At 45.9% G+C, this 21,789-nt stretch overlaps 1 protein-coding gene across 1 annotated transcript in view; it reads right to left on the reverse strand.

The window, feature by feature from the left end:
- LOC309551916 (NXPE family member 3-like) overlaps positions 1-21,789 on the reverse strand; it is a 181,294-nt gene that overhangs the window by 114,815 nt on the left and 44,690 nt on the right. The window contains exon 2 of the mRNA XM_082252631.1: positions 6,932-7,426. Coding sequence (XP_082108757.1) covers positions 6,932-7,342 — 411 coding nt within the window. The 5' untranslated portion in view covers positions 7,343-7,426. The remainder of the gene's footprint in view (positions 1-6,931; positions 7,427-21,789) is intronic.

The raw sequence follows: 21,789 nt of genomic DNA on the forward strand, positions 1-21,789 counted from the left end.
TAATGATAGCTCTCACCCTAAAACCCTCATCAAAAGTATTCCCTACTCCCAATACCTCAGATTGAGGCGAAATTGTTCTAAAGATACGAACTTTAAAAGGGAGGCAGATAAATTAAAAACAAGACTGTTACAGAGAGGTTATAGCGCAACAACACTGAGGAAAGCATATAACAAAGCCAAAGCTAACACTAGGCATGACCTACTCTTTAAAGAAAAAAATAATAAAAAAACAGATGACAAGGTCAGATTGATTTCCACATACTCTAGGCAGCACAATGAAGTTCGTAGTATTTTACAAAAAAACTGGGAGATTCTGACGAGTGACCCAATCTTGAGAAAATACTTAGACGATTATCCTAATATCACGTATAAAAGAGCCAAATCTATAAGAGATGGTTTAGTTACTAGTCACTATCGGAGACCAACTGAAATGTCACGGAGCAAAGGTCTTTATAAATGTGGGTCATGTGACTTTTGCCCATACATCTTGGAAGGTGAATCTTTTATGATGCCCAATGGTCATAGAAGATACATCAATCAGACAGTCACCTGTCAAACAAAGGCAGTAGTATACATTATGTTATGCCCATGTGGGGCGTTCTATGTGGGCAAAACAATAAGACCCCTGTGGAAAAGAATCTCAGATCATATTTCGTACATCAATAATGGCCAAATTAACACCCCTATAGGTGGCCATATTGGACTAAAACACAAATATGATCGCAGTATCGTCAAATTTACTGTGTTAGATGTTATCCCCGAAGATATAAGGGGAGGTGACATTGACAAAAAAGTTCTGGCACGTGAGGCCAGATGGATATACGATTTAAGAGCGACCGTATATCCAGGTCTGAACGATGTGATTAGTTACAAACCATTTTTATAGGAGACCTATCGTTTAGAATATTTCCTCCCAAATAATAATAAAAAACTTTATCTCCTCTTTCCCTGTGCTTCCCCTATCCCTACAGAATATCCCCCCGTGCATCAGAATAGGCCAATTGAATAATTATGTGTGAAATAGGGACGAGAATCTAAAAACAGATTATAAAACAATAGAGTTTATTTATTTTTATTTTTTTGATATTTATACTACAAAAATATAAAAAAATGTGATTTTGCTTCTATGCAAAGTATAGTATATGTGTATATGTTTTGTATTCTTTACATGATAGGTGACTGGAGAGGCGACACGGCTGTGGCGGAGGCTGAATAAGTAATTTGATTATATTGTCAAGAGCTAATACCCATAAAGATGTAAACTATTGAACGAGGATTAGACAGTTATAATATTATTTTGCATCTTAATTCCGATGGGTGATTTCTTGCACAATGGTAGTGAGTAGGAGTATAGCCATGTCTGTGATGCTGATCTACCAGGGGGAGCCCACTGCAAGAGTGTTATGTCCGAGATCAGATGGTACCCGATCTTAGAAGGAGGTCTGAGAGGGCTGGGACGAGTGAAGCAGTGACAGGTCCCTAGTTGTTACTAAGGTCGTCACTTCCGGTGCGACCTCGTCGCGGCCGGAAGTGACGCGATGAGGCAACGCCACAGCCCACCAAAAATAAGTCCTTTTGTGATACCAAGGTCGTCACTTCCGGTGCGACTCCGTCGCAGCCGGAAGTGACGCTATGAGGCAACGCCAATACTGATTGGAATCCCAGTGGGGGAGTGCACTATCCTGGACTGCCGGAATGACCGGAAGTGATGTGGCCATATCGCGCCACCGCCGATCACAATTACAAACAACTATTATCACTTGGAGAAGATGTGTTTGAGCGCCAAAATGAGCAACGAGGGTGGACCCTGTTCTGGGCCCCCCCCCCTCCTTCCTCCTATATATATTCCGGACAAAACATTCAACAGGTAGGCAGGTGGTAATACGTACGGTGACACAGAGGTAAGTGACAGGGGCTCCATATCAATAGAAGGGATTATTGGCCATCTGGTTGGACACATGTAATAAGAACACCATGACTAACTTTATGCTCCTTACCCATATCTTGTAGGGATTGGATAGCCCAGGACCTTGGGTCCATTTAACTGAAATATACACCTGTATAGGTCCTATTTCCCTGCCTGGAGCACCTTTCAGTTTGAGGAGAGGTATGTATAAGGATACTCTTTCCCTCCCCTTTCCCCCCCCCTCTTCCCTCCCCTTTTCTCCCCTCCCCTCTCCCCCCTTTCCCCTTTCCCCCCCCCCCTTTTTTGTCCCCCCCTCCCCATTTCCCCCCCCCTTTTCTCTCCCCCCTCTCCCCCCTCCCCCCCCCTTCTAATATGTAATATATGCCCTCACAGATCTTGACTCCCTGTCATAGCTATAACAATAACCCCTTATGTACCCCACCCCTCTCTAGGTCAACCCTGCTGCCATTTAGGACAAGTAGATTGGGGATACATTCCCTACAAACTGCATAGAGGTCTTTAAAACCTGGCTCAAACGAGTGCAATATTGACACTAAGTGAGTATTTATACGCTTTGTTCCAATCTCCTGATATAATTAACAACTAGTCCTTCATCACCACCCTGTTTACCCAGATATGGCTTTCAGAATACTCTCCACTATCCAATGATTAATCTCATGGAATGGAGATCTTATGATTGTTATATGTGGCTAATAATATATAATATATATACTCACATTTCTAGATTGATTGTACCTGAGGGTTATTGCATATATGGATAAATAATCCAGGAAGAGGACAATTATCTGCTAAGGGGCAATTACACCCCAAGAGGCCGAGATTGGAGCTATTTATAGCAGGTTGGTTATAAAATTATAAAATTATAAAATTATAAAATATAGATTATACTAAAATCATTGGCGTCAGTGTTGTAGACATGGATATACACCTATTGGCATTCTTATTCACAGCCTTGACCTTGATGATACAGCTGCAATCCAACACATCGGATGTAATACAAAAGGGTTTTACTTGATACTTATATAAATTCTGTATGGTGAATACGGAGATATTATCTTCCGAACAATCTATGTACCGCCACAGCCTTGCCGCCTAACACAAGTCACTGTTAAAAAGGGTCAGTATAAAATTAGAACCAAGTATATGTAAAGACTAGTAGTATACATACTGTATTATCAAATGTATAAATTGTTGTATATTTACTTATATTTATGTTACTCATAGAAACATCGGTCTGTTATGGTCTCTCAGGCCCTGAGGAAGCCTTAAGCGAAACGCGTCGGCTTGCTGGGGACCTACCGTGACCGAATCCAGCTTGAGACCTATCTTCCACCTACACAGGCTTTGTTTTTTCCGCTTCTAACCCCTTGTGGGATATGTTTCTATAATTACAGTGACACTATATTTTAACCATTGTATGTTGTACTTGTTTGTTATTATACATGCATGGTTATCCATGCTTGTTTTTTATTTTGATAAACCAATAAAATGTATTTTTGATTTTACTACTGGTTCTACTTTCTGATCCTTCCACCCCCACAGGCCCGCAAAGCCCCGTCTTTTTCTGTCCCAAAATTTGTTATGAATCTTCAACAGGGGTAAGGGCCTATTTTGCACGGTAACTTTTCTGTCTACAAATGTGCTTTAACAGCAGTCTTTCAGCTTTCATTTGAGGGTATTTACATCCAAATCAGGTGAACGGTGTAGGAATTATAGGAATTACAACAGTTTGTATATGTGCCTCCCACTTTTTAAGGGACCAAAAGTAATGGGACAGATTAACAATCATAAATCAATCTTCCCCTTTTTAATACTTGGTTGCAAATCCTTTGCAGTTAATTACAGCCTGAAGTCTGGAACGCATAGACATCACCAGACGCTGGGTTTCATCCCTGGTGATGCTCTGCCAGGCCTCTACTGCAACTGTCTTCAGTTCCTGCTTGTTCTTGGGGCATTTTCCCTTCAGTTTTGTCTTCAGCAAGTGAAATGCATGCTCAATCGGATTCAGGTCAGGTGATTGACTTGTCCATTGCATAACATTTCACTGCTTTCCCTTAAAAAATGATTTGATAGCTTTCGCAGTATGCTTCGGGTCATTGTCCATCTGCACTGTGAAGTGCCGTCCTATGAGTTCTGAAGCATTTGGCTGAATATGAGCAGATAATATTGCCCGAAACACTTCAGAATTCATCCTGCTGTTTTTGTCCACAGTCACATCATCAATAAATACAAGAGAACCAGTTCCACTGGCAGCCATACATGACCACGCCACGACACTACCACCACCATGCTTCACTGATGAGGTGTTATGCTTTGGATCATGAGCAGTTCCTTTCCTTCTCCATACTCTTCTCTTCCCATCACTCTGGTACAAGTTGATCTTGGTCTCATCTGTCCATAGGATGTTGTTCCGGAACTATGAGGGCTTTTTTAGACATTGTTTGGCAAACTCTAATCTGGCCTTCCTGTTTTTGAGGCTCACCAATGGTTTACATCTTGTGGTGAAGCCTCTGTAATCACTCTGGTGAAGTCTTCTCTTGATTGTTGACTTTCACACACATACACCTACCTCCTGGAGAGTGTTCTTGATCTGGCCAACTATTGTGAAGGGTGTTTTCTTCACCAGGGAAAGAATTCTTCGGTCATCCATCTGTGGTCTTTCGGGTCTTTTGGTGTTGCTAAGCTCATCGGTGTGTTCTTTCTTTTTAAGGATGTTCCATTGATGTTGACTTGGCCACACCTAATGTTTTTGCTATCTCTCTGATGGGTTTGTTTTGTTTTTTCAGCCTAATGATGGCTTGCTTCACTGATAGTGACAGCTCTTTGGATCTTATATAGAGAGTTTACAGCAACAGATTCCAAATGCAAATAGCACACTTGAAATTAACTCTGGCCCTTTTATCTGCTCCTTGTAAATGGGATAATGAGGGAATAACACACACCTGGCCATGGAACAGCTGAGCAGCCTATTGTCCAATTACACATATACAAACTGTTATAATTTCTACACATTTCACCTGATTTGGATGTGAATACCCTCAAATTAAAGCTGAAAGTCTGCAGTTAAAGTACATCTTTTTTGTTTCATTTCAATTCCATTGTGGTGGTGTATAGAGCCAAAAAGATTAGAATTGTGTCGATGTTCCAATATTTATGGACCTGACTATATATATAGCACCCTACAAGGTAGGTGCTAGGTAAAATGTAGTAGGCCTTGGCTGCTTATCAGCAGGGCCATGATCTTCAGCTAGGTTGTCATGGTTCCCAGGTGTGGCTGTTGAGACTGGGGAGTCTCCGCACTGTACTCAATGAGGGCTCTCATTGGGCAGAGGAGGAAACCCAGCCAATGGCTCACCCAGGCTTGTCTCTACCCCAGAAAGGCATATTCTGCCACACAGCATTCTGGGAGTGGGTATAAGTTTGAGGGAAGCACATGACGCAGCATCTTTGACGGGAAGCAGAGTCCCAGGAGGGAGAGTGCGGTTTTCTCTCCTACTGTCAAGAGAAATCAGGTGTCCCGAGCTGCAGAGAGGATCCGGTGTGCTGAGGACCAGCGGAGCTGAGAGGGGTTGAGTTTCAGGAAAGCATTCCCAGTCGTGAGTATTGCAAACTGCCCCTGGGGATCTGCCTAGTGTGAGGGGACCACTCCGGAGAAGGTCATAGGGATCCAGGAGCTAGCTAGCCAAAGCAGGAAGAGTAAAAGGGAGTGCCAGTGTTGACCCTGAAGAGTAAAGGGGTGCCAGTGGTTGGGCCCTGAAGTCTTCAGTGTACAGTGGAAGTGTACAGCATGCAGTGTACAGTGTTGAGAGTTGCAGCAGCAGCAGTGTTACTAAAGGCTACCTCAGTCAGGAAGGACTGGAGGGAGCAGTGCCAAGGACTTTTTAGCTACCCAGAGTGTCAGAAGTCAGTCTTCAGTACAGTCAAGGACTTTTGAGCTAACCAGAGTGTCAGAAGTCAGTCTTCAGTACAGTACCGCAAGTCAGTGATCTCAAGTGCCAGCAAGCGTTGGTCGGCATTCACCCGGCGTCAAGTCAGAGCTGAAAGGCATTTTTTTCTCAAGTGTCCCAGTTTGTACCTAGTTGAGCCAGAGGAGTATCCCACTCATTCCATTCTCTCATCCCCATATAAAATAAACAAAACAAACCAAAGATGCCGGACTGTTCTTTGACTCAGATCTCACACTTAAATGTGCTGTTGGTGTTACCGGTGACCATGGCAGACCCACATCAGGCCCAATGCCTGGAAATCTTGCTACATATATATATTCGGGATTTCAATATTGCGGCGGACAAATCGGACACCTAATTGACACTTTTTGTCACTTTTTGGGGACCAGTGACACTAATGGGAAGGGGTTAAGAGGAGCGATCAAAGTGTTAACTGTGTGCCTAGCCCGTGCGGGAGGTGCTTTGACTAGGGGAAAGGCAAAGATCTGTGTTCCTGCTTTGCAGAAACACAGGGTCAATACCATCCCTTTTGACAGAATGGCAATCTGGCTTGTTTACATAGGCATAGTGTCATTCTGCCTGTGTCATTGGCGAGTGCCAGCGGACATTGAGTCCACGGTACCGACCGCTGGGCTCTTGCTGTGTGTGATCCCAATGGGAGTGGGTCGCGCGTATGCCCCAGACCTGGAAGTGTCAAATCATGTACTAGGTTGGTTATCTTGCCACAATTTATGTACGGTGGGTTGTCCACTAGTGGTTAAGGAGCTGGCTTTGCCCAGAAAGGCACAGTCATGCTTGAACAAAAAAAGGCATTCCCCAAACTGGTACCACAAGGATTGAGGTGCACAGTTGTCTAAAACTATTTTGTATGCTCTAATATTAACAGTACACTTTACTGGAAACCCCTGAACTCAGTCATTTGGAGGGGTGTTTACATGCTTTTGACTATTTAGTAGGTGTGAGGATCAGGCCCACAAATATTTGGTTGTATAGTGTATCCTAAAAACAGGAACCCCCCTTACTACAAACATTATTCTCTGTAATTATACTTATTTACTTTTTCTGGATAGCTTTCCCTCTTCTTCTTTAGAATAGCCACAGCTTCGCTGGAGTGAATGAGCCGGATGTGAACTTGTGCCAACCCTGTCCATGGCAGAAGAAACGTAGCCAGGTAGCTTCCATTGCCGTAGTCCCACACTTGCCCAGTAACTCCAGCCTTTAGTTCAGGAGAATGCAGCTTGGCCTGGAAAAAATCTCCACCATATTCCTTCAGGCGACCTTTCTGATCCCGAGCTGTGATTTCCACCTTCAAAGTCTCTCCAACATTATAAGTGCCTCGAGGATTCGGGAGACGGTAGCCACATTTACTTGGGTCAGTTGCAAAATTAAGTTGTTTTACTGGGAATGGCGGCTCTGGCCAGTCAATCAGTTTCAGAAAATCGGTGAAATTTGGGTTAATGGTAGCCATAGTATCTGTAGGATGTGTGTCCTTCTTGGGGGATGGTGGTCTGTACTTAAACAAAAATTCAGTACTTAGGAACCTGAAAAAAAACTATAAATATAAATAATTATTTTATGAAAAATTCAAGTAAGACACATGGGGTTTTTTTTCACTTTTTTTTTTTTTTTTTACTAAAACTGCATTGCGCAAAAAACAGAATATTTACTATCAAATACTTACCGTAATTTTCCTTTTCTTGGTGGACTCCATGGCAACATACATTTGGGTAACCTCGCCCTCGCTCCTACCCCATAGGACCCCACTCCCATAAATTTTCAGGTTGAGCCAGAGGGTTTCAGAACTAGCCTACTCGTGACTTTGTTTGGAACTCCCACTGCCATGGAGTCCATCAGGAAAGGAAAATTACAGTATTTGATAGTAAATTTTCAGTTTTCCTGATAGACTTCCATGGCAGCATACATTTGGGAACTAACTAGCCCAAAAAACAAGGGTGGGATGTCAGAAAAGTAGGGTTTCAATTATAGTCAACAAACCCTATGGATACTATTCAAAACGACATTGCTCTGAAACCTCAGAGCTCTCGCCGTAGCAAGATTTGGAGAGGATAAAAAAAGCAAAGAGTTGTGTTCCAGAATTGGCCTAATCAGTAGCCCAAATAGGGGAAGTAAATAGAATTAGTCCCTAAACATGTATATCTCAAGGATTAAGTCATAAATAGTGGCCGTTGGTCAATCAAATACAGGAAGAAAAAAGATTTGAGTTAACAGGCCGTAGTCTGTCAATCTCAAAAAAGGAACCAACTGAGGGCACTCCAGATTCAAGATTCATGTAAAAAATAATGAATTTTTATTCGGCACGTATGCCTGAAAAAGCAAAAGTGGATAAAGACAATTCAGGGTGGCGTGGGAGACACTGGATAACAATACAATATATTCGACCCATGCGTTGAGCTACACCGGCGACTGAGGATGGACTTCCAGGTCAGAGGTGACCGGCTGGCGTCACATCCGGTTTGACGATCTGCCGGGTGCATGCAGGGGAACAGCCCAGTGATGGATAAAAATTCATTATTTTTTACATGAATCTTGAGTCTGGAGTGCCCTCAGTTGGTTCCTTTTTTTAGATTGACAGACTACGGCCTGTTAACTCAAATCTTTTTTCTTCCCGAGATTTGGAGAGGGCTAGAGAACCAAGAAATGGGACTTTACGGGTAAAGCGCTTTTTTGTGGATAACAGCTGGGTTATTCTACGGACAAGCCACTTAATTCTAACTTAATATGTATATGGTTGAATTTTTCTATGCAATATATCCAATTTTTTCTTTGTTTCCCCTTTATTTCCCTTCACTTGTATTGTGGTTGATTTTATACTTATATTTAATAAAGGCTAAATGATTTTTTATCTAATTGTGAATTCCTGATCTCTACTTGGTACCCGTAAAGTCCCATTTCTTGGTTCTCTAGCCCTCTCCAAATCTTGCTACGGCGAGAGCTCTGAGGTTACAGAGCAATGTCGTTTTGAATAGTTAACATGGAGATGTTGGTACCATTTTGTATGTTATCCGTTATTTATTTTGACTCCCATATAGACACACCTCAATCTATCTAAAAACCCTATGGATAGATATTGACAGCATAAGGAAGTTAGCTACACCAAACAAAGAGCCAGAACAGATTTAATGGAGGATATGTCATCCTCCAAATATTCCTAGTGCCCTTTTACAGGGAGCCAGAAAAGCCTACATACTTCTGGATGAGTGAGTGTGGTGACTGCTTCTATAGGAACCAAGCCCTAAGCTTTATAAGCCTAATTACCAGCTGGAATTACCGATCCAGCAAAAATTCTGGACGACATCTCCATCCCACTGATTCTGCTAGAGAGTGACAAATATGTCTTAAACGTTCTAGGGGAGTGTGATGCGCTTCAGGGTTTTTGTGAGTTTTATATAAAGTGCTTCTGTGTCACTATCCACCTATTAAGCAGTTATATAAAAAAATGTTCTCTAAAGTGCTAATACATATGTTTCATTCCAAAATAAATATATAAATACATCGCGAGTTTATCAAAATATAAAGTGCTGGTGTTGATATCCCATTCAAATATTTTACCAAAAAGTGAATCAGTGCTTCTCATAAACATAAAAGTGATCTGTGGGGTGCGCATGCGCGCGGCGCCGGGTCAGGACATGAACTGACCGCGCTCCGCACAACCCGTCAGCTTCACAGCACAAAATTGGCAGCTAGACCGGAGACTTGCTCTCCCAACTCGGCGCAGGACACAGGCAGAGCAAGGATGCACCAGAGGACCACGGGCACAGGCAAGAAGAAGACCGCCACGACGGCCCATCCGCCCTACAAGCCACGCCAGTCCACCGCAAGCTCCACACAGCATCCCAAGATGGCCGCGACCCGCGGCGCGGCCGCACGAGGCGGCCCTGCTCCGACCACCCAGCCTCCGGCATCACCATCACCCTCGCAGAGGACGGCCACATCACCCTCGCACAGCGCAGGGCACCCCTCACCGGCGACACCCCGGATGGATGAGGTAGGGGACCCATTTTCATCGCAATCCCAGGGGGCCACGTCCTGCAGCTTCTCCCCTTACCGGGCCTCACTACATGGGGACATGGAGGGGGCCTCATCCCCAGCGTCTTCTTTAGATAGACAAATGGCTGATCTTGCAGAAGTGGCCTTGAGCCAGGGAAGCTCCACGGCCCCCCCCCCCCCTCCTCCCCAGGCCACTTACTCGGGTGATTCGGTGCTTATTGCCAGATTTTCGGCCCTGTTACAGCAGGAACTTTCTAAGGCCTGTGCCACCATTACTGCCACCATCACAGCAGACTTAAAAGGTGACTTTCAGGAAATAGGAGGCAGACTCGATTCCATAGAATCCAAAGTAGATGGCACCGTCAAGCGGGTCAACCAAAACCATAGGCTAATAGTTTCGCTCCAGGATCAGTTGGATCAAGCCAAGGACAAAATTGAGGACCTTGAGAACAGGTCTCGCAGGTATAATTTTAGACTCAGGGGGCTCCCTGAATCGATAACTGACCTGGAGCCAGGCATACACAAGCTTATGACTGACCTTGTCCCTGACATTTCACCACATCACCTGGAACTGGACCGCTTTAACCGGGCCCTGACGGCCCCGCGCTCGGATGGCCTGCCTAGAGACATTATTGTAAAACCGCATTTTTACAGGATAAAGGAAAAGATCATGGCGGCTGCCCGCTTTCGCAGTGATGTCACTCTGCTCGACCACCCGGTGCAGCTGTTTGCGGACATCTCCCAGACGACCATACAAAAGCGACGGTCCCTGAAACCGCTGCTGACCCATTTGATCAACCGCCAAATCAAATATCGGTGGTCGTACCCGTTCAAGCTGTCCTTCTCATTTAAGGGAAAATCCCACTCTTTCTCCAGTTTCCATGAGGGAGAGGATATCCTCCTGGACTTGGGCATCATCTCCAGGGACGCCCCCCCAGCCAGATCCCCGCGGGGCCCCCCGGAGGAGGACCCCAGGCCCTTGTCACCTTTGTGGTCGCAACCTGCGAAGAGAAGGAATGCCAAACCACGCACCCCACCGTGATAGTCTGACTGCCTACTAGTCCAACTGGGCTTCTAACTTCCCTTTCTGGTACATTTTTTGTCCCCCTCTCTCGCCCCGTTCTTGATCCCCATGCTCCCCATTCTCCCCCTTTTTTTTGTGGGGGGCTGGGCCTGGGGTCCTGGTGCTCTGTACCCCGGGGGCGTCTTCTGGTTTACTTGTCTCGGGGACGCCCTTGGGTTGCAGGCCTGGGTCGCCGTGGCCGGGGGGCCTGATTGTTTGACTGATTTCTTTATCGCTGGAATCCTGGACGGTTCTCTTGAGGGGGGGATCCTGCTGGGACTGCCCGCCCGGGCTGTTCTTCCCTTATACTGGGCCCTCATGGAGAGCTCCGGCTCTCGGAGAGGTTATTGTTGTTCACTGTTATTTACGACTTATTGCTGTTGCTCATACTATTTAATGCTGTGCTTTTGAGATAGTTCACCTGTGCCTTTAGTATGTGGGGGGATGCTTCCCTCCTGGCCGGTGTCCCCTACCTGAGGGGGGCTCGGTCTGGGGGTAGGTGCCTCTTCACTAGTATTGCAATCTGATCTACAGGCTAGTAGTGAAGCAACTCGGGTTGTTTCCACATGCCACTTCCTGCGGCCTTGCTCACGGCATTGGGCTGTGAGCAACCTTGCAAAACATTACGGGGAGCTGGACCCCACAACCAGCCTACTTTGTTTTTTGTGCTTGATCTCCTGGCGTGTCTACCGCCCCCCCCCCCTCCCCCTCTCCGGGGGTTGGGGGGGAAGGCGGGGGATTCCCTGTCCCCTTGTTTGTGTTCTTTCTGTTGTCTTGCTTTTCTCTAACCCCTCTCTCCTCTTCCCTCCCCTGGCGGCGGCTGCTCGACATCCGGATCCCTTTGGCTTGACTCTGGGTCTTTGGAGCTCTACAGTACGGGGAGAACGACGTATACCGACCTTCACAGCATACAGGCGAGTACAACCTTCCGAACCAACATGACACGCCCCACTACCTGTGATTTTAAAATTCTTACACACAACGTGCAGGGCCTCAATGCCCCTGTAAAAAGGGCGAAAGCATTTCAATTCTATCACAAGCAGAACATTGACGTCCTCCTCTTGCAGGAGACGCACTTCTCTCGCACTTCGGCTCCTAAACGCCTTAGCGCTAAATTCCCCACTTGTTACATGTCCAATAGCGTAGACAGAAAAAAAGGGGTGGCGATCTGCATAGCCAAGAAGGTCCCATTTACACCTAGGGAGGTAATTAGAGACAAGGAGGGGAGATATGTTATGGTCCAAGGCAAAATAAATGAACACGATGTAACTTTTGTTTCTTATTATGCCCCTAATGTGGGACAGCTTCCATTTTTCCAAGATATGTTGAAGGTGGTGATGCCACGCGCAACAGGCCATGTGATATTTGGGGGTGACAGTAATGTCCCCTTGGACCAGGTTATGGATAAATCTGATTCCCTGCACGCCTCATTGAAGCACGCCCCGCGACTGGGAGTTAAGTTGGCTCGTCTGCTGCACTCCACCGACTTAGTGGATGTGTGGAGGAATGACCACCCCACGACGCGTGATTTCACCCACTATTCCCACGCCCACAAAAGTTACGCCCGTATAGACCATCTGTTTGCTCTGTCGGCCCTTCTCCCGTTTGTGCTGAAAGCACAGATTATTTCTACCCCATGGTCTGACCACTCCCCTGTGGTTGTGACCGTCTCTGACCTATGGACTAAACCTAAGCCCTCCTCCTGGAGACTTAACGCCTCCTTATTGAATGACCCCATCATCTTCAAGGAAGTGTCGGATAGCTTGAAACAATACTTTCTGGATAACCCAGCAACCGACACTTCCCCGGCTATAGTTTGGGCGGCTCACAAAGCGACGATAAGGGGTAAGCTAATCCAAATCGCCTCTCGGAAAAAAAGGGAACGCGACGGGGAGATACAGCGACAAGATGCTGAGCTGAGAGACCTCTTGCGGGAACAGAGGAGGGCCCCTGGGGTGGACATCAGGCATAAGATTGATGCGGCACGTGTAGCCCTCAACTTCAGCCTAACCACCAAAGCTGAAAAATCCATCCGCTGGTCGAGAAATAGATATTACACCTTGGGTGATAAACCCCACACCGTTCTGGCCCGCAAGTTGGCCCCGAGGCTCCATTCTCCGGCACTTCCGAAGCTGCGGCTCCGGACTGGCCTCCGGACCCAGGACCCGCAGCTGATAGTAAACGAATTCTACCACTTCTATTCGCAGCTCTACTCCCAACCACAACCGCTTAGACAAGCCTCTTTCGAGGAATTTTTTCGCGATATCCCCCTTCCCGAACTCTCCTCCCAACATGCGTCCGTCATGGACCGAGAATTCTCGGACTCTGAGGTACTGGCAGCTATTAAAACTATTAATCCTAATAAGGCGCCTGGCCCCGACGGGTTCTCTGGCCACTACTACAAGAAATTTCATGAGGTACTGGCTACACATCTCTGTTCCTTTTTCAACTCCGTCCGGGCAGGGACCCCGATCCCGAAATACTAAAACAATGCTTTCATCCATGTCCTTCCAAAACCTGGTAAGGACCATGGGAACTGCCTTAATTACAGGCCGATCTCACTTATAAACGTAGATCTTAAAATCATGGCGAAAGTGTTAGCTAACAGACTTAACACCTTTTTGGCGGATTATATACATCCAGACCAAGCTGGCTTCGTACCCGGTAGGCAAGCGCCTGACCAGACGAGACGCGCGATTGATGTCATATCGGCCCTTCAATCCAATTGGGATGGCTTGGGTAGCCGGAGGGGCATGCTACTGTCCCTAGACCTTCACAAGGCGTTCGATTCCCTGTCCTGGGACTACCTTCTACTGACATTAGAGCGCTTCGGTTTCGGGAGTAACTTTCTCACCCTCATTCGCACGCTATACGACGACCCCATAGCGAGACTATCGATTAAGGGTTATGGATCTTCCTTTTTGGACATCCGTAGGGGTACCCGGCAGGGGTGTCCCCTGTCCCCGTTGTTATTTATTTTAGCCTTGGAACCGTTGGCCATTAAGTTACGCCTCAACCCGGATGTCCGGGGTATACAATGCGGGGGTATTGAACATAAATGTGCTCTATTTGCAGACAATATCCTACTGTACATTTCGTCCCCCCTTGTCTCGATTCCCAACCTGCTCCGAGACCTGGAGAAGTTTGCGTCCATTTCTGGACTTAAGGTTAACCCCTCCAAGTCGCAGGCTCTAAACCTAACGTTAGATGGGGCCACCTTATCTACTCTTAAAGCCAACTTCGCGTTTGCCTGGCGGGAACAGTCGCTACCTTACCTAGGGATACACCTCACTACGTCTATAGCCACCCTTTACACACACAATTACCCACCATTGTACAAGAAAATGAGGGAGGACCTGGCTGCTTGGACAGCCAACCCCCCGTCATGGTTCGGAAGGTTGAATTCGGTTAAGATGAATATTCTGCCTCGACTGTTGTACTTATTTCGTACCTTACCTGTGATGCTTAACATGCCTGATCTTAGGGACTTCCAGGGGACAGTTCTCCGGTTCATTTGGGGGGACAAGAGGCCCAGAGTCAATAGGCGCACTCTTTTCACCCCGAAGCTGAGAGGGGGTCTGGGGGTCCCGGACTTGGGCAAGTACTACTATGCGGCCCAATTGGCTCACCTGATTCGCTTCCACTCCCGGGACCCTCTCCCCATCTGGATGCAAATGGAGGCGGCCCATCTGCGGGTCCCCATTCATCATGCGATGTGGCTATGGGCCAGAGACAGGCCGGGCATACTCTGTCCCGCCCTGTCTCTCTCCCTGGGTCTTTGGGATAGGTTGTCGGGCAGGCATGCCTTCCGGTCCCCCCATGCCCCATTGGCGCCCCTGCTGGGCAACCCCTTGTTCCCACCGGGCCTATCCCCCTCAGCGTTTGAGTGGTGGACAAACAAGGGGTTCCTCAGGCTGGCAGATCTATGCGACCATCGGGGCCTACTCACTAAAGCTCAACTACGAGAAAACCATTCCCTCCCTTAGGGAGAGTGCTATCGTTATGCCCAGATATCCCATTTTGTTGCCTCCCTTAAACGTACCAGTGATATCACCACCTCCACTCAGATGGAGAACCTCTGCCGAACATTGGATAAACAAAAGAGTTACATATCCACAATTTATAATATATTGCAGAGTGATGACACTAAACTGTCCTACATGCAGCGTTGGGAGGAGGACCTAGACGAGAACCTGGACCGGGCTGACTGGAACGCTCTAGCACAGTATAATTCTAAATCCATTCTTAACACCTCCCTAATAGAAGCTAACTACAAGGTATTCTTGAGATGGTACATGGTCCCAGTCAGGCTAGCTGCAGCGGTTCGCACTGCGTCTCCCAACTGTTTTCGGGGATGTGGTCTGGCAGGCACGGTGCGCCATACTTGGTGGACCTGCTCTAAGGTGCGCCGATTCTTGATTCGTGTTTATAATTTCATTTTTTCACTGACGCAAGTCAACTTGACCAAGGACCCCCTGCAAGCTCTCCTGGGTAAACCGATAGCGGGGATTCCTAAGCATAACAAACGCCTTATAGCTTTCGTGTTTATATCGGCTAAAATTACAATTGCACGATCCTGGCGCACCTCAGTAGTGCCGTTCGAGCTGCTTAAAGACAAGCTGTCTTGGATTATGATAAATGAAAGGATGGTAGCCTTATTGAATGATAAGATGAAATTATTTGACAAGACCTGGGACCCATGGATCCGCTACTTGGCCGGCCCCTCTTAGGGGGGTTTTTCCGGCTCCCTACTACTACCGGACTGCACGCTCCGGGGACTCATCCCCTGGGAGGGTGCTGGACCTGGATTTCGACTTCTTCCCCTCTTACCCAGCCGCTGTCGCTTTCCCTGTCTTCCCTTCCTTTCTTCCCTTCTCTCTTTCTCTACTCCTTCTTTTCTCTCGCAGTGTATTAATGGCGGGATGTCGTATTTTGTAGTCAAGTCCATTGGACTGTGGGTGGGGGTCGGGGTCCGCTTCCCCCTGGGGGGCGCAGTGTGTTCCCGTAAGGGGCGCCCGAGGGGGGGGGGGCCTGGACGGCCCGCTCCTTTCGGCGCTGAGGAGAACAATCAGGGCCTGCTTCACACTGGTTTGACTACCATTGTTATTATGGTTTGGTTTTTTAGACTCCTGCTATCCACAATACTTACTTGTGCACATTTAATGTTATATGTACCATGTGCTCCATGTTGTTTTCAATGTCTATGGTTGGGCCATTCTGGCTCGTTATACACTGTTGTACCTTTTCTAAAAACTCAATAAAAATTATTGAAAATTAAAAGTGATCTGTGCCTCCAGTGCTGATATAAATATCACATCAATAGTGAAAAAATATATACTGCATATGTGCAAACCCAATAAATATAACAATACCCGTGTCCAATCCAGATGATACGCCAGACAATTCCAAATGTATCTGGTTGCAAATCAGAAAGTTTTATATTCAGATAAATAAGTAATAGTGATTAATTTGTGCAATTTCTTCTCCTCCACCTTTACTCTCCTTGTTGTGAACCTTGTTCAGTGACTTTCACTTCTAGGTGTGCTAAATTCTCACCTCTAAAATGACAATAATACGCCTGCATTATTAAACCGGGGTAGGTGGTTGTTCCTCTTCTTCCTCTATTCCAGCGTGGTTTCTGAAAGCCACAATATCCTCCCAGGAATCCGTTACTTCCTTCCCAATTTTGTAGTGTCTATGGGGACCTTTAATAACCTCCTTTGCAATGCGACCTCTTTAGTTATATCTCAGCGGGAGCACAACGCATCAACAGAGGCAGGACAGAGGAAGCAGGCCCTGGGCTGGTGGTGAGTGGAGAGCGGCACTTCAGGCCTACCTGTCAGAGCCCCAAGGAGGAGAGATACAACTAAAGAGGTCGCATTGCAAAGGAGGTTATTAACCACTTGCCGACCGGTCACGTTGACTGTACTGCGGCAAAGTGGCTCGATACCGTCCAGCGACGTAGACGTAGACAGAGCGGGCGGATCTCCTAAGTGACAAGGAGTGACAGATTGCAGTGTTCAGCATAGCTGAACATGCGATCTGTCCCTGCGTCACTCAGTCACCTCCCCCCACACACGTCAGTAAGCACCAGGCATACATTAACCCCTCCCTCTCCAATAAAATTAACCCCTTCCCTGCCAGTGTCATTTTTACAGTAACAGTGCATATTTATAGCACTGATTACTATAGAAATGTCACTGGTACCCCCAAAAGGGTCAAAAATGTCAGTCAAGGGTCCGATCTGTCCGCTGCAATGTCGCAGTCCCGCAAAAAAAATCTCAGATCGCCGCCTTTACGCGTTAAAAAAAAACACCAAAAATGACAGAAATCTTTCCCTTACTTAGTAAACGCAATAACTTTTGCGCAAACCAATCAAAATACACTTATTGTGATTTTTTTTACCAAACATATGTAGCAGAAAACAAATTGGCCAAAAATGTAAAAAAATATTGATTTTTACATTTTTGGGGGGGAATTTCATATAAAAAAATGTTAAAAATATTGTTATTTTTTCAAAATAAACGCTCTTTTTTTGTTTATAGCGCAAAAAGTAAAAATCACACAGGTGATCAAATATCACCAAAAGAAAGCTCTGTTTGTGGGAAAAAAAGGACGTAAATTTCATTTGGGTACGGCGTCGCACGACCGCGCAATTGTCAGTTAAACTCGCAGAGCGCCGAATCGCAAAAAGTGGCCTGGACGTAAGAAAGCAAAATCCTCCGGTGGTAAAGTGGTTAAAGGTCCCCATAGACACTACAAAATCGGGAAAGAAGTAACGGATTCCTGGGAGGAGATTGTGGCTTTCAGAAACCACGCTGGAATAGAGGAAGGAGAGGAACAACCACCTACCCCGGTTTAATAATACAGGCGTATTATTGTCGTTTTAGAGGTTAGAATTTAGCACACCTAGAAGTGAAAGTCAGGAGAGTAAAGGTGGAGGAGAAGAAATTGCACGAATTAATAACTATTACTTATTTATCTGAATATATACTTTCTGATTTGCAACCAGATAAATTTGGAATTGTCTGGCGTATCATCTGGATTGGACATTTATTGTTATAGTTATTGGGTTTGCACATATGCAGTATATATTTTTTCACTATTGATGTGATATTTATATCAGCACTGGAGGCACAGAGCACTTTTATGTTTATGAGAAGCACTGATTCACTTGCTGATTCTGATTCTGGTAAAATATTTGAATGGGATATCAACACGCAGCATTAGGGTGGCTGGTAGAAAATCCTTGATAGCGCAGGAACCACATTTCTATAATATATAAATATGTCTTAAAACTCTGAGCAAAACCGTAGTTTGAGAGCATGCTCAAAAAATCCCAATATCCATGGCATGGAACCAGTTATTCTTGGTGGTCCTGCATATGGGAGGAACAAATCCTTTGTTCTCAGAATGCCAAAGCCACCTCAGATTGCCACCCAGTATGGATATAAACACTACCGTACTGGGCAGAAAGCCACAAGGATCCCTCTTGGCACAAGTCCCAGATCCCAGCAATCTCTTAACTGAGGAGAAGAACCCGATAGAAAGGCTGCCTTACTGACTGAGACTTTACTCAAAACTGAACTGAAAGAGATTCCACCTGGAGCAGCTAGCTGTCAAGGGACCTTAAGAGCCTTGATTATGGCCAAGCTTCCTGCTGAGGATGTAGACCTAGAGATATTGACATGACTCAATCCTTACTCCAACTGCACTGGAGGGGATTCCATCTGGGGCTGTAATGCCCCATACACACTATAAGATTTTCTGAAGACTTTTTCCTTTAGATTTACCAAAATCATATAATATGAGGTTAAACCTAAACACTTTCAATTTGTATGCAATCTGGCTGGCCCTTGCACTACATAGAAAAGGTAAATCTGAAGGAAATCTAACCACAAAAGTTGTATAGTGTGTATCCAGCTTAAGTCACCAAAGGATCCTTCCTAGCCTAAAGCTGTGATCTTGGTAAACTTCCTGGCTGAGGAGCTAGCCCTTAGAGCAGGGTTTTAGAACCAGTGTTCCGTGGAACCCTAGGGTTCCTCCAGAGGTTGCTAGGGATTCCTTGAGCAATGGGCAAATTCTGCCTCTCAGATAAGTTTCCAATGACACCACTGTTCCTTTTAGCTATCTGTAAAGGGGTAATTCTTACCAATGATGACAAGAGTAAGGAGCATTCTTTCCACTGACTGTCACACTAATGTGTCATGAGTTGTAGATTTTTCATTTTTAGCAGAGGGTTCCCCAAGACCAGAATTTTATTTCAAGGTTTCCTCTGTGTTAAAAAGGTTGAGAAAGGCTGCCTTATAGTGCATGTCTTCATAGCTCAGGTCTTTACCCAAGCTGAACTGCAAACAGATCTCCTCTGGAGCCAGTAAGAAAGCCCAGAGCAAGAAATAAACCCTGCCTAGAGAGACTTGGTTCTCCTTCGAGTCTCAGATGCAACCCACCATCAAAGTATTGGATGAGTAAGGGAAAGTCTACCCAGGAGACATTGGATATGACAGGGACTGCAGAGATCTGCCCTCTAAGAGAGCTTTAGGATCAGTTGAAGTCTGGAATGCACCTTACCAGGGCCGATCCTGGGTGGGTGCGCGGGGTGCACCGCGCCCAGGTGCCGCGGGAGGGGGCCGCACGCCGCACAAAACCCTAATCTCCCGCAAGTCGCAGGAGTCTCTCCAGCCACTACATCCTTTGTAGTTCCGGGCGGCACACAGGCGGAGTGGTATAAAATGCACTCCGCCTGTGAGAGGAGGAGCCGCACATAGGAAGAAGTGGCTTTGCTCTCTACTCCTGCACCCGCTGCTTTCTCTGTATGGCTCCTCCTCTCACAGGCGGAGTGCATTTGATATCACTCCGCCTGTGAGCTGCCCGGAACTACAAAGGATGTAGCGGTTGGAGAGACTCCCGCGACTTGCTTATGTGTAAATGAACATCTACCGGAAACCGTGTCTGGTGCCCAACGCCGTTGTCTGATTAAATAGCACAGTCTGCCAGAAGTGACAAGGCCATGACTCGGCCTATTACATCACATCCGGCACAGAGATGCAGTGAAACAACATTGCGGGACTACCCCGAGCCACTTCACAGCACCGACCCTGGCCAGGGGTAAACCTAAAATGGCACTTTTTGTTTGGTGTTATGACCTTTTTTGAATAATTAAAATTTACCTTAACATTTCCTACAATTGTAGTTTAAAAAAGGTAATTTATTCTGATTTGCTATTATGACACCATAAGATTGGACTGCAGCTACAAATGTCTTCTGGTCCAAGGAAAATGTAACACTTGCTGTATTTAATATTGTAGATGCATTATTAAAATTGTAAGACAATAGGGTAAAGGTCATGAGGTGTGTAAAATAGTTATAGATTGCTTTAAAATTGTATTAAGATATATATAATGAGCTTAATTTGTGGATGTTGTGCATTATCTGTCTTCTTGTACTATTTTTAACTGCCCCTTCACAGTAGTTATGTGACTAGCTGCTTCCAATGTGGATGTCTAGTAGGCATACCACCCAGCCTTTCCAAAATAAGTAACACAGTAAGCCCTCAGAGTGCCCAGAACAGCTCCATACTGATGGTGTTTAGCTATGCCATAAGGGCAGTTGATAAGCCCTCCACATTGTGGCCCACGCTGATTCTGTACACAGTAGGAAAACTGTTATAATGTAGTTTGCAGACCTTAATCCACCCTGGTGCTTCCTCACAGAATATACAACTAAAAGCCCACAAGGCAGATAAGATATTTTCCTCACATTACACCTAAAAGGCACCACATTTTTAACTTGACTTAAAGTGAAACAACCTAAAAAGTTAAGACTGAAAGTAGAAGTCCAGTCAAATGAGTCTGCATTTGGTGAGCACTGGTGAGTCTGCATTTGGTGAGCACTGATGAGTCTGCATTTGGTGGGCACAACTGATAAGGCAGCATTTTATGGGCACTGATAAGCTTGCATTTGATGGGCACTGGTGAGGCTGTATCGATACATTGATGTCTTGTATCATATCCGCAATTCTCTGGCCATCTCTTGTATCAAGTCTGCAGTCTCTTACCATCTCCTATAGTATGTCTGGGGGCTCTGTCTAACAGACTCTCTAACAGAGGCCCTCTCTGTGTCCATTAGAGAGACCCCCCTCCAGGTCCTATTAGAGTACTCTGCTTCTCTTCCTGTAATTTGTTTATTGTTAAGAGATCGTGGCAGGGTCCCGGGGTAAGGAAGACTCTTTAGGGGAGCATCTCTGTGTTTAAGACATTGCCATAGAAACATTTGTAAAGGGGAGGAGTTAGTAATATGACCACACCCATTTGGGGGAGCCAGAAATATTTCTGCACCCAGGCGTCTGTGACCCTGGGATCGGCCCTGCACCTGACCAGAGGACTGAAGCAAAGAAAACAAAGCAGTTCAAACTGAACAAGCTCTATTCAAATCCTTTTGTAGGATTTATAGATATTAGCTTAGAGAAACAGCCAAGCCTGATTAGTCTCTTCTTGCCAGGATGAGAAAGTGGTAGAGATGAACAAAGGTGGAATATTGCTCTTTACTACAGAAGATCTCATCGGAGAGAAAGGACTTCAATCCGATACTGTTTGGCCAGAAGGGAATTACTGCAAACATTGCCACGGTCTTAGCAACAGACCCTCCCAAAAAAACTGTATATGGATCGAACTAGAAAGCATATGGCTTGTGAGACCTTTCTTGATCTGACACAGCATCTGCTCCCAGAGCTTGGCCAAGGCGCATAGGGAAAAGATTTCCAGCTTGTAACAGTAAGGAGATGGTACCAGATCTCTTGTCCAGAGATAAAATCCACTAGGAGGGACCAGTATGTAGGAATCACT

This window comes from Pelophylax lessonae, assembly GCF_965119305.1.
Source record: "Pelophylax lessonae genome assembly, chromosome: 4".
Classification (NCBI taxonomy): Eukaryota; Metazoa; Chordata; class Amphibia; order Anura; family Ranidae; genus Pelophylax; species Pelophylax lessonae.